The sequence below is a fragment of the Pieris napi genome, chromosome 3 (assembly GCF_905475465.1).
Source record: "Pieris napi chromosome 3, ilPieNapi1.2, whole genome shotgun sequence".
NCBI lineage: Eukaryota > Metazoa > Arthropoda > Insecta > Lepidoptera > Pieridae > Pieris > Pieris napi.
In genome coordinates, this window is record NC_062236.1 from 5,683,994 (window position 1) to 5,698,471 (window position 14,478).

Consider the following 14,478-nt stretch of genomic DNA (forward strand, 5'->3'; position numbering starts at 1 on the left):
GTCCAGTCAGTCAAGACAATTAATTCATTATAATTCCAAAAGTTTTCAAATTTTGATGTAAGGTCAGGAGTGGTATTAAAACAAACTATAAAATTTTGCAACCTGCTCTGCGGTCCGGAGCATTGTTAAAAATAAGTTTTGGTCGTGAAAAAAATATTAAAAATTAATGTTTTTCTTTATTAAACTGAAGGAAAACGTTCCAAAAGTTCTGCAAATTTGACAGATATACCGAAAATAAAATAAATAACAAAAAATGTTCCGTACACTTAGGTTGGTTGCAAATTTTATACGTGATATGAAATATTATATCGAAAACTTCCCCAAGTTTGCAGAACTTTTGGAATTTTTTTCACGACCATACAGCAAAAATTAATTTAATTGCAATTTTAACAATGTTCCGGACTGCGGACAAGGTTGCAAAATGAGATTTATTGTCGTCCCAATGTACCATTCACTTGACTGAAGTTTGAAAACTTTTGGAATTATTATCAAATTTTCGATTTCGAATGTCTATAATGACTGGTCTATATGGTAAAATTATAAGGTGGTTTCAATTTGTCTATTAATGGAAGACATCGCTATGTATGGTAATTCAAGATTTTTACAGGTATAGGGACATTAATTTTGGAACGTACCTAAGCAACCAACATTTTAAAATATAAAAGTTGTATCTAGAGCTAGTTTCAGCTTTAAGTCTTTAGTTCCGTTTGCGTTGTAAAAAATTTAAATGAAGCAAATTTTTTTAATAAAAATTGAATTTCGAAAATTGAATTCGTATATTTGTTGAATATATTTTAAGAAGTACACACACCAGCGCCGGTACTTAGTAAATTCGAATAGCGATAGCGGCTACCATGACAGGTTTCAAAACTAATCGTTGTAGAAATTTCCACGAAGCTTTAAGCTTAGTACTCATTGGCATAATATGCAGCCTGTAGTATTATTTTCCAGTACCTGGGGGTTTAGTCAAGATGCCTTAACAACATCAACAGTAATGTATGTAGAAAGTCGAAAACTAACTTTGTATGAAAATTGGTCCACACGAACTGTCATCAATATCACGGCGATCTGCAGTTTCCATACTAAATTCATATTCGCAATACACGGACCGCTCGAGCAGTTCCTGAGCAAACCGCATGTTGCAGTCGGTCTTGACTGCAACATGGGTCCGTCTATGGCCCGCTTAAGCCCCCATGGCATCTGTGTGAATTTTCTGTGTGAAGTATCAGCATAGAATTTCAGATCAGTAACTCGACATCCTAAGGTGGGCAAGGCCCATCCAAGTATGGTTTCTATATACCTACGTCTATAACCTTACTTAAATATGATAATGCTATTAAGCTAAATGACCGGCGTTAAAAGCCCTGCAATTAAATGTTCGCTTCAAATAATACCTTACACGTTATTCTGAAAGTACCAATTAGATTACGCCGTTTAATGACAATACTAGAATATATTTCTGCTAATATTTTATTAGGCATTTCAGTTGTAGTACAATAATATTTTACAAACTATTTATTTAATACAAAGAAAAAAATGTTTCTGTACTTGTATATATAAATTACTGAAATGTCAGAATTAATTATCATAGGTAATTAGTTTTTTTTATTTCCAATAAAACAATGAAACGTTTACTTACCATATATTTATAGTTTCTAAACTCGTTACAGATTTCCCTATTTAACAATTTTTTTATTAAAAATACTTTATTTTGTCAATTAAACAATTGCTAGAAATTTTGTGAAACCGGCCGATAAGTGGGACAAATATAAACAAAACCATACAATTACCCTTTCTACCTTGCTTTTGTTTTTTTAATCGATCTTGTCGTTCGAGGTCCGAGGGCGAGTTTTCAGTTTCCTTTGCCCAACAAACACTTAGGGTTGCATTTAATCTAAATTTATAATAATTTAGTATATTATATATTATAAATAAATGAAATTTATATTTATTATATTTAATAGAACAAAATCGCCTTCGCTACTAAATTGTACGGAAATACAATAATTATAACGTTATTGACTGAATTTTGGTTGGAACAGCAAATTGAATCGTGCTTTAGAGTAATTCTGATGTAATCAAAAGAAATGGACAGACCTCGCCGTTATTTTGCAATGCATTACCTTTTACTGCGTTTCCTAGGATTAGGATACTGGCACCATCCTGACGAGGGGGATACCAGGAATTTCCCTGGAGTATACCTTTATTATGCCATACTCACAGAACTGGTTTGGGTCGCGGGTTTCGTCGGTCTGGAGACAGTTGACCCTTTCGTTGGAGAGAAAGATCTTGACCGCTTCATGTTCAGCCTTTCATTTGTCATCACTCATAATTTAACGCTCATAAAGCTCTATATATTTTTCTTTAAGAACAAGGAGATACAGGAAATCGTGCACATTTTGGAAATCGACTTGCAAATGTTCTATCAGAACAACGAAAGAAACAGACGAACAGTTAAAGTTACGCGAATATTGACTGGTGCATTTTTGTTCTTTGGATGGATAACTATTGGAAATAGTAATGTTTACGGAATCATACAGGATATAAGGTGGAAAGCCGATTTTCCACTGTATAACGACACTGAAAGACCGCCGAGGACTTTACCTCAACCAATTTACATACCATGGGCTTATCAGACGGATAAATCTTACATTTCTACATTTTTATTAGAATCCATAGGTCTGTTATGGACGGGACATATCGTAATGACGATAGACACGTTCATTGGATCAGTTATACTTCACATGAGTAATCAGTTCGCGATATTGCAAGAGGCACTGGTAACAGTTTATGACCGCACTAGAATGAAATTAGCTCAAGGTGCAGGTAATGCGGTTGCAGATTTCGACTTAAGAATGAATAAGGAAGATTTTGAAAAGGCATTAAATATAGCTCTAATGGATTGTATACGACAGCATCAGTTGTTGATTTCGTAAGTTCACTTATTAATATCGTTTACGATACAATTCATCTATTAAGGCCGATTTACATTATCTTAGTGTTTAGGAGAGTGCTTTAGGATAGTACTTTAGTTGAAACATGTAAACGCTACTTGCTTTAGTAAACGCTACGCTAAAGAACTTGCCTTTCAAGTTGTACTAAAGCACTCTCCTAAACACTAAGATAATGTAAATCGGCCATTATATCAAAACGGTAGGTAGGTACTGTTACGAGTAGGAACTGACGTAACAAATACTTTTAGTATTCGAATGATGTATGTATTTGCTTCCGTTAAGTCCTAATATGCTGCACTATGTTTCTGTACAAATGGTTATGGTTAGTACTGCAGTATCTATTTAATTTTACGCAGTGTTCTGTGATTCAAGTATAATTTGTAATTTTTTATCGGACTGTCACCCGTATTACAAACACTCTATGTTCAAAAGCCGACTTACCGATATCCAATAACATAAGAAAAACTTAACACTATCTTCAAAAATCGGCTGTAGACTTACGGCCAAAACCAATATGCAATCTCAATCCAATTTTAGCTGTCATAGACTGACAATTCAATCCATTTCTAAAGAAAAGCATGCCAATATTCAATACATGGACTGAGATACCAATCTAATTATTCAACCAATCGTTCAGAGGGCGGATAAGAGATTGAAGATTGCCCTCTGTATGAAAATGAATGTTTACTCATGCCAACAACCTATCTGTCCATTTTGACAGTGCTTCGATTGGCCAAATCAATCTCGGATTGCTATCGGTGAAACTCGTATGATTTGGGTTTGGGATTGCGACCTAACTTAATATTCATTGGGAAAATTTATTCATCTTCGTCATCTTCCAGTTCTAGTGATAGTGATTTGGAAGTTTAAATGCAATTATCCGATTGGGATAGTAATTCTGAAGCTGGAAGAAGACAACGTACTTCTGTGCGAAGACATAAGAAGACAAGAATTTATTATATCCAGGGCCTGAATGACGCCGAATTCACATTTAACAAAAGAAGCTTTGGAGACACTTTTACACAAAGTGATGTCTATCATATATGACTTCTTGCAGGTTTCATCTTTTCATCAACTTTTGTAAAAAAAATTTAAATATTAGCTACAACCAAAAATATTTGTTACTATAGATACTACCTACTAACTCCACTTCAAAACCTCAAGACTCCAGCAGAACATCTTTATAACGAATCTCAAATACGAAGCAGAAATGTGGTGGAAAGGACATAATATGGTGTTTGGAAAAAATCGGTTTGTCAAAAAAGGTTTTGCTTCAAGTATCTCGTGTACAAGCCGTGATAGTGGCATGTGCAGTGTTGCACAATATTGCTATTGATATGCGAGATGAACATTTTGAACTACTGCAACAAGTAGATGAACAAGCTGATGATATTGATCAAAGCGCAATTGACAACGTGGGAAATGCAAGTGTACGAAGTAATCTTATAAGTGATTATTTTGCTTTATTACTATAATATTTTATAAATTACAACATTTTTGAGATAAATTAAATAAAAATTCAATGCTTTTATTTAAATAAAAATACATGTTTATTATCTTCATCATCATTGTTCAACTCGTCTATATACTGTAAAGAATAACCTTTTGCAGTTCATATGAATGCGAAATTCATATGAAGTTCATATGAAATTTTTAATACAATACATCCTCGCTCCAGGCACAATATCTAATATTTTCCTAATTTATTTAACAATATATTTTTTTCTATGGCCCATAATTCTCTTTTATGCTCTCTTTCTTCCTCTTCAAATGCTCATTGCTTTCTCTTATTTAGAAGCTCTTCCTTTCAATTGACTTTCATTTCCTTCGACAGACAACAATATCATGTCTTTGACTTTTTCCTCGATAGTAGTAGCAGCACTAGGGCCACCTCCTGTACGATATGTTTCAGCATGTTTCAAGGCAGACTTTTTTCTTGTATCCCTCTTTAAGCTTTAGCACTGCGAAAGTTTACCCCACTTGTGCTATTAAACAGCGCCTCCAGCGTCTTCCAGCACTGCTCTTTCTCCTGCCAGGTGACTGAGTCACTCTTTTTATTTTCTAATATATTTTTATGGTCAGCAACAAGCGAAGTTAGAAGGTCAACTTCTTCCCGGCTGAAATTGACGCTTCTTTCACGTTTTTGCGTAGACATTTTTTTAAGTTAAAGAACCAACCTCGAATCACAAAAACAAGATACACAAACTACTCAGAGAAAATTTATATTTGTAATAATATGTACTAAAATACTCAATAACCTAACAAACAAAAATACCATATGAAAATGACAGCCCGTTTCGTTACAAGTAATATTAAATGACCAACAAAAAGGTTAAGGTCCTATGTTTTTCTATAGAATTTTGTAACTTTATTTGTTCGTAACAAAAAAACAAACAAAACGTTGCATAGCTATTTGCTACTTTATCCATACATTGTGAAACAGACCCTATTAGTCTTACTTATTTTATTTCGTTCCAAAAACAGCAAACTTTTGGTATGCTTGAACACAACATATTGCATTGAACGAAACGCGGTCGAGAGGCAAGGATCACGCAAAAGATTGCTGTCAATCTTTTGTCAAATAAACAATCGGATAGCAGAAATGTTTATTGGCATGCAGATTGGAGATCGGTCTTTAGATATGAATCAGTCCAAGATTGGTTATAATCATAGATTGAGGATACATTATTAATTTTGGCCGTTAGAATAAGAAACAAGTTTTGATATAATTTATTACGTGCCATGTTTTAAATTACAAATAAGTAGGTATCATTTAAATTATTTAGACCGTTATCATTATGGTTTTACAGTTCTTAACTAAAAAAATTGCTTTCACCTTTAGTTCCCTTTCAACTTAATCATAAAAAGATAATTAAACGTTTTTTAATCGTATATTTCGTTGAAAATATGTACATTATCATAAGTCTAGACAAGTTTGGCACGTCACCTATAATAATTTTGTCTACTGACTTCTATCTTCAACAAAACGGCTATTTAATATGATAATTAGTTATTTCATGTTCACTAATATGTCAAGAGAAGCTGACACAATCATATTTTCGTGTTTATTGCATGGGCAAAGAAAACAGACGCATCAAGAGTCTTGGTGAAAAGGCATTCCGCATTTGAATGACGCACATGAAAAACGCCAGAGTAATCTTTAAATTATTTCTTGTGTTTCGAGGAATTTGAAATTACCAATATATCTATCATCCGACGAGAGATCATCAAAACTCCTGCAAGTAATAAAAGCCGGTTTCTATAAAGATACGACGCAATATTCTCGGCTTACCGCCCAAATATTGTAATATAAAATGCTTTTTTCTCACGCCTGAATCAACATAATCGGCACTTCATATTCACCTCTAGTGCGATATGAAGGGGAGCATAGTTTGTGATAAATCTTCAAATACTTTGACGCTTAGGTAGGTACTAAGTCGCGCTGTAGAAGGCGTAGCAATCAACACTACTGGATACTATTGCGTATTTCTTTTAAAAGGATGATTTTACATTGTATTGCTAGCATAAGGATTATCAACAGTATGAAAAAGACATAGATTTTCTATTAGTTTTTATACTATTTTAGAGTTTTTTTTTAAGCTTAATAATGTAGAATTTGTTTTACGATAAAAAATTCTAGAAGTAATTTAAAACTTGGCGTCTATTGTATTAAATTAGCTACGCAGCTTTATTGTAATTATAAAATCTGCAACGTTTTATAATAATCGCAAACTGGCTGGGTAATCTAGACTTAATTTTCTGTAATACTAGTTACTTAATTGAAGATATTATTTATTAGTATCTATAATATTTGTTATAATAATCAACTTCATCAATCACATACATATTTTTTTATTGTTTAAACAAATTGTTTAATTACCTATTGCTCAAAAATTTTATTACAATTTTGCATATTGCTGAACGCTTTTCCACTCATAATGTTATTCAGAATATTATTATATATTTATTCAAAATATTCTTCCCTTTAGATATCAAACCGATACCTAACCATATAAAATAACTTTTATAAGACAGAACATTTCAAACATAACATTTTAAACATTTCACTTAAAATCTATATACTATATAGTGTGGTTATGAGGGACCCGAGAAAATAGCATATTATGTCCCTTATGAGATACCCTACTAATTAATTGTTCTGCGTGATTTTCCTTACAGATGTGTAGAGAAATTTGCGAAGACGTATTCCTATGGCTTTATGACGCAGCTTCTATCCAGTATGGCGGCGATTTGCGTTGTAATGGTTCAAGTTTCGGTAAGGTTGTATGAAAAAATATATTGCACGATATTATTTCATGCGGAACGGTCTATAATTAATAACTGTAATTAGCTTGTTGTTAATCTTATAAATCACATTGCTATTATAATAGTGCCTTATAATTATCTTCTCTGTTTGATTAACCAATAAGTATAATAGATATACACGAACATTTCATTAATTTTCCGTACATTTTATAGCAAGATGCATCTAGCTTCAAATCCATACGTCTAGTTACATCGTTAGCTTTCTTTGCGGCTATGATTATACAGTTGGCTATTCAGTGCTTCACAGCAAATGAACTGACATATCAAGTAAGTTCGTGGCATATTTTTTCCAACCAAGTAATTGGTGTCATGTAAATGTTATCATGTAATTAAAAGTATAGTTTCTACATTGTATGTTTGTCCAATTTTTTTCGTGCGACTTCGTGTCACATAAAAGGAAATGAATTATCGTGATAATTCAAGGTAAAGTAGTCAAAGGTAGATAAGTCAAAGTAATGTAGGTTTCATAATACTTTTTCTTACAAATGTAATTTTTGATACACCGCTATAAATTGAAGTTCTAGTCCTATTTCTCCCACCTGCTAACGTTACCTATATTCTGGAGGAAATTCGGAATTTTATTCAATAAATGTGGTGGCAATTAGGTTTCGTCAAACCACTTGAAATTACATTAATTACAATAAATTTATTTCTTTCCAAAATTACGTTTAACCGTAGGACGTCATGCAATTGAGTTTCGTCATATAACAAAAACTTTATTATTCTATTATTCAATTTGTAGTTTGGAATATGCATTTATTTGCCCGCTTGACGTGCGAGTAAATTAATAAAACTTGTTAGGGTCCAGCGAGCTCGTTCTGAGAATTATGTGCAGTTAAATTATTTGTTAACTGCAAAAGAAAACTAAAAAAACCTACATTCCTCGAAGAGAATCGTTTTAATAACTTCTTCGAATAAACTATTTTTATATTCTCACAATCATTTACAAAAATCCGATATGGACGCCAGAATTTAAAATGTTAACATTTATAAATCTAATATATAAAATTCTCGTGTCGCGGTGTTTGTAGTTAAACTCCTCCGAAACGGATTCACCGATTCTCATAAAATTTTGTGTGCATATTGTGGTATGTCTGAGAATCGGACAAGATCAATTATTTTTGTAATTTTTAGATAATTTTTTATTTTATTTATTTATGATACAGCATTAAAACCCCTAATTTTCACCCCTCTACGATCAACCCCTATTTTTTATTATAAATGATATACATGGGAAAACGACGATTGCCAGGTCAGCTAGTATTCTATGATATTCTAGTAGGCATACCTACTAGATCATCGATTGAAGGTTCCGGATTCTTCCGTTGGGGTATGGAATTATGTATGGATCTTTATAGGCAAGTAGGATATTATCAAAGATAAATATTATATATATATTTATCTGTGCCAATCAAGAATTGTTTCGTCGGGAACAGACGAGATGTACGTGATATGCATATGGTGTCTATGGTTTTGTTTGTGTACAGAAATTGTTTTTTAATTAAAACTACTCGAACCTATTACTCTCACAAAATTAGGAATGATACACATCGACGTTTCTAGTTCAAAAACCACAGTTAATTTCGTTTTCTTATTATATTCAAGCCAGTATACGGTTTCAAAAGTATTTAAAAGATGAGAATACGCGGTAGTTTCACTTGCAAAGCCTAATAAGGCTATTCAAGCATCTCTAAATACTTTCGCTATTACCAGATAAGTCTTTAAAGGCATGTTGCAGGCTAGTCTAGTATCAGAGTCTGTAATGCAATGCAAATGGGAGCGAATGCCACCGCGGCTTCGCCCCCTATTAATCATGATTATGATGAGAACACAGAGGCCTCTACGTTTGACTGCAGCTGGATTTGCTAATATGGACAATAATTGCTTTCTAGCAGTAAGTATTGAACAGTATACACTAAAGGAATGTGTCATTTCAAACCCTGAACTCTTTGTAGGTGCTTAAATCATAGCTATTGTTAAAAAAATATGTGTATTCATTTTAATTAACCTTATTAAATGGAAAATACAGTAATTGCATTGAACTATTTGAAAAGGTGACCTATTTACCCGCGCAAACGATTGAATTAATTAATAAAGCAAATCTTCCACTTATCGTATTTTATTAATAAAATATCTTTTTCAGATAATGAAAGCTGCCTATTCATACTACGCTGTATTAAGTCAAAAACAATGAACAACTTCATTTGCAGTCGTAAAATAAAACGATGATTTATTATTAATTACTATTTATTAACAAATCACACGAACACTTACACAAACTATCACAGTTTCTTATTCGATAATTAATAATTAGGTTAATTAAATAAGTATACAAAGTAGTTCTAGATCTTACTTGCAGTAAAGTTCTGAATAAATTAGTTCTGAATATGTTAACTTTAATTTTAATTGAAGTCGGTCAAAGCTACGTTTTATATTTATATGGTGGTTGCATTCAACTGGTCAAATTCTTCAATGGATCGAATGGCTGGATCAATAAATCAAACGCACAACAAACTGTGCAGACTACCTACTTATTTTTAGTAATAGAACAATATTAAAAATTAATGACCTTATAAAAGAGTACGATTACGGTTACCATGGTTACCATTTTGTTAACACGTAACCAGTACGTATATCCTCCTTTTATAATAAGGCCATAGAGAAATATGTCTTTGATATAACCAAAGATAATTAAACATAGTAGGTAAACCTCTTTGATAATAAAATACATTTAAAATATGTTTTATATTTCCAATAGCTTCGGTTTCGGTGAAACAGAACGTGATTTCTTCGGAGATTGTACATTTAAAACTGTCATTTCTTCGCATCTGAAAATAAGTTTAAAAAGCTTATGAAATATATGAAGACCAACGTAATAGGATACAATATATAATTATGTTATTTTTATTTTTATCCTCAAAATGAAAATTTTTGATATGATTTCAAAATTCGCAAAAATTAAATATTAATTATAATATAATTAAGCTATGATTAAACCACACGGAAAGACAGTATTATAATTACATTCAAACACTAAAGATAAATAATTGAACAAAAAATTCACTGACCTTTCATCATTACCATTAGCTGCGTTATAGTAGACGTCTGGTAGATTCTCATGTTGGCTCAGCAAGGAACTGCCCGCCCTTGGTGAATGAGGCCCTTGTCGAGCGTAAGGTGAGAAGGGCACTGCCGCTCGTAGGGCGGCCAGTACTAGTAACATTCCACCTGGTAATTAATTAACAATCTTAGCATTTTAGAACTGGCTATAGTTTTCTGACAGCCAAAAACTCAGGGCACTTTAGTATTACTTAAAATATAATGAAACAGAGCATTAATTTCTGTTCCTACCAAAAACAAATTAATAACGTGCTTATAGATTATTTATAAACACTTTATTGCAATAAATTTTGAAAGGACTACATTTAAACGGCATTTGATAAAGGAATCTATATCTCATCGATATTCTGAAAAAAGTTTTACTAGAGACATATTGAAAACTAAACAAAAACTGATTTGCAGTAGTAGCATGGTATTTTGTGATAATAAAGATTTTTCTATTTATAATGAGGCAATAAAATTATATGCGATAGTTAATAGAATTAAGTAACACTTTATACGCAAGGAGCAAAAATTCATGCACGGAAATCGTGAAAGGATTTTTTTGTGGAAAATATGACGTATCTCCTCTGAACTCATCACGTTACACGAGTACGTGATATGACTATTTATCGCACACGAATTTTTGACTTAGTTTCTTTTAGAAATATTAGAATATGTATGAACTATTATTGTAGAAAACTTATTGTTATATTAAAAAAAGTCTACCTCAGAATGTAGTAAACCAGTATGTTTGTTAAAATTAGGCGCAAATTTAATTATGTACATATCTAGTTATAAGAGCAGTCAAACTACATTTTTTTATGAAATTAGATTATTTTCTATGTGTTACGAATTTAAATACGGGTATGTAACTACAACTGTAGTGGTGGTGTTATTATGTTAAATATTTTAAATTTAAAAATAGGTCTGGTTTTGCTGAACGTATCGAAACAAAATAAGGCAAATGTATCCTCGAAGAATACAAATTTATTAAACCCCGAAATTCTATGTTAAATGTATCACAAAATATTTCAACTTTAATTAATACAAACGCACTTATCACACGACATTTTATTGCTTGAGACTTAACATTGCAACAATAATGATACTTTAACCGTGTTTTGAGTCGCGAGACGCGTAACAACAATTCGTGAACGTTTATTGCAATTAATATAATGTATCTTTATTTTTTATTTAAATTTAAAAGATAGAATAAGTCCCTAGACACAATTAAAGAAACCGTGTTTTGTGATAAACGTTTTCGCAATAAACAATTTCTTAGAAAAGAAAATATCGGGAAAACTGGCTGTGAGCTAGGTCGTTCACGAGTCACGACGATATATGCGAATGGGAAACTCGGAGAGAAATCACACAGTTTCGTATAGCTATAACAATATTTATTCACATATCAGCCACACGCCTTTCCTCACTCGTTAGATTTTCTTTTGTTTTATATTTATATTGTTATTAGTCTAAAGTCTTTTGATTCTTCAGGGTTACGAACCTGCAATTTTCTTTTCGAAAATGTTTTCCTTTTTTGTGTTTCCCATGAGACTTGTAGTACATATATAGCCTTATTTGAGCTTGATACGATATGCGTTTTGTATGAGGTCATAGAAATGCCCCGAAATGTCTCTGTCCCGTTTCTAATTGGGGCTTTGCACTTAGCGCAATATACAAATTCTTAATATATTACCCGATACTGTAGCAAGTAGTGTGAGATTGGCAAAGAGCAGAGCAGTAGCAACGCAAGCATAGAATGGCGCTCGCGCCCTACCACAGCACCATCTGAAGAAGTCCCAGCACCTCAAACCAAGTGAGTACTCCCCACGACGAGCCAGCAGGTCCACAAAGAGAGCAATCACCCACATAGTCTCCATAATTAATACTAACGCCGCACCGGCTCTGTTAAACAAAAAAATAATAAAAAGCCGAAACTAATTATAGACAAAAAAATTCATCGAAGCAGTAATTGCTGATCCTATAATTAGATAAACGGACGAAATTGGAATCGACTGTTTACTCTGTATAATCAACCAACTAACTACATGAAAAATTAAATTAAATACGAGAACTTACATCAAAGCCGGTGCTACATCATACTCCAGTACCGTAAGCTCTGCCCCAGCACCGCTCATCACTGTTGACATAAAAAGTAGAGTATCAAAGGTATTTACCGTGAAAGGTTTAATGCACACCATAATGGTCTTTGTGTATCATAACATTTGTGTGTCATTAAGAAGTGTTTTTCTGTTGTTTTTACACGCTTTATATTAGCTTCACCTGTATGTATGTATGTAACCGACTCCTTCGGACTCGATTTTGACCAACTTTAAACGGACAGATTCAAATTTTGCGCACCTGTCAAAGATCGATGACAATGCAATAATCCGAAAAAAAATTAAACTAAAAAATAAAATAAATAAAAATACTGGTATTTATTGTGAAAAAGCGTGGGTTGCTCGATAGACGAAAAATATGGCACAGAGCGCCCCACGCTTTTTCACAATAATACCAGTATTTTTTGTTCATTACAATTTTCAGCCTAAATTAGGAATTATTTTTCACTTTTTAGTTTGATGTGCTTTAAAAGCGTGTTTTTTAGTTTTTTTTAAACTATTATTTATTTATAACATATAATTTAATTGTACACAGTTACAAAAGTGTATTTTTTTTTTAAATAAATCGATCCTAGCTTTATTAAAAAATTGTTTAGTTAATTCTATTTTTAAAAATACTAATTTTACTTTTTTACTTGAACGGAAGTCTTACCTACGGCTGTAATGATGCCCCATAGCCTCGCCAAGGGCTGCAATAAATCCCATAGTCTTGACTCTAGGGTTTGTTTTGGGGCCCTTGATCTTCTTTCATTCCTGTTAGGGACGTTCTGAATTTGACTTGATCCCTCTTGGGCCGATGATTTCATATCGACACTCATTCTACTAACTTCATATCTATTCTAATTTAATTTACTCGTGAGATACGAAACACAGAGGTACGATTTCACTTCCTTGTTTTTCACTTTGTTGTTGTTCACTTTTACAGTCAAAAACCTTCACAAAAACCTATTTAATATTGACTTTGACCTGTTTTTTTATTAATTAAAATTTAATATCACTGATATACAAATGTAATTATTTTTATATCACACTGTTTACTAACATACTGGCACTATGCCCAACATCTAATATTAAACTGCACCTTGACCTCCACACAGTAGAGAAATATAAAAAAAAACACTAGAAATTTGCAAATGCGTCTGTAGTCTGTAGATGTCGAATATTTTTCCCGCGTTTTTCACAAGAGTCATGAAATGTGCAAACGAGCTGTCACGTCGAGTTTCTGACTTGTGAATGAGAAATTTTCTAGTCTTGATATGTTCTCGCCGTGTAGTAAAGTGCGTAAAAGCAGTAACTCCCAGCAACTCCTAGTACTGAATAAACAAACATAATTTACGATAACGTCAAAATATGTTTACGCATGAGATATGAGAATTTTTATGTTATACCTGAAATCTGGGCTAGGCAAATACAATTCAATGTCATTTTAGTGTGATCCTTTATTGATTTACTTTATAGACTTACCCCTTCATATTATTCATAAAAAATAAATCAGTCAAATGCACGGTGCATTAACTAAAGTATGTATCTACTTATTCTACGTCTCTTTTTATCACAGTGTAAACACAGTTTGACAGAAAGAGATGGAAGAGGATGATTTCTCTATTTTAACTAAAGTATAGTTAAAAGAGTGAAATCATCCTGATTTATTACATTTACGCTACTTTTCACGTAATATATGTGTAATAGCGGTAAACGTCATCTGGAAATCAACAGGAATTAAGTTTATAAATCAAGAACAAAAACAGTTTTTTTTTATACAAATACTATTAAACAATATTTTTTTCCCTTTATAAAATTTTTGTAAGTTAGCCGAATCATTTTGTACGAGTTACTTTTTTTAGTCGCGATAAGCGTCAACTTGCAACCTACGGTGAATATCATTAGTCCAGCGATTTAGAAGAATTTTTTTAGCTTGATTTAGTAAAATATTTCATTAAAAATAAAAAGTGAAATAACATCCTATCATATTTTAC

At 32.3% G+C, this 14,478-nt stretch overlaps 2 protein-coding genes across 3 annotated transcripts; one reads left to right on the forward strand and one right to left on the reverse strand.

Annotated features, from left to right (window-relative positions):
* Positions 1-7,060: 7,060 nt before the first annotated feature.
* LOC125063747 (odorant receptor 45a) lies at positions 7,061-9,558 on the forward strand. The gene is made up of 4 exons (XM_047670345.1): positions 7,061-7,230; positions 7,434-7,547; positions 9,019-9,174; positions 9,424-9,558. Exons 1-4 carry the CDS (start codon positions 7,174-7,176, stop codon positions 9,472-9,474), a joined length of 378 nt encoding a protein of 125 aa, XP_047526301.1. The 5' UTR covers positions 7,061-7,173; the 3' UTR covers positions 9,475-9,558.
* On the reverse strand, positions 9,510-13,805 carry LOC125063746. 2 transcript variants are annotated; one of them, XM_047670342.1, is made up of 5 exons: positions 13,155-13,805; positions 12,462-12,522; positions 12,079-12,287; positions 10,349-10,508; positions 9,510-10,108 (listed from the first exon to the last, which is right to left on the reverse strand). In XM_047670342.1, the coding sequence occupies exons 1-5, from the start codon at positions 13,318-13,320 to the stop codon at positions 10,024-10,026; spliced, it is 681 nt and encodes a 226-aa protein (XP_047526298.1). In that variant the 5' UTR covers positions 13,321-13,805; the 3' UTR covers positions 9,510-10,023. The 2 variants fall into 2 exon arrangements, with proteins under 2 accessions (XP_047526298.1, XP_047526300.1); XM_047670344.1 differs by having other exon boundaries at positions 13,159-13,271.
* Between the last annotated feature and the right edge of the window lie 673 nt (positions 13,806-14,478).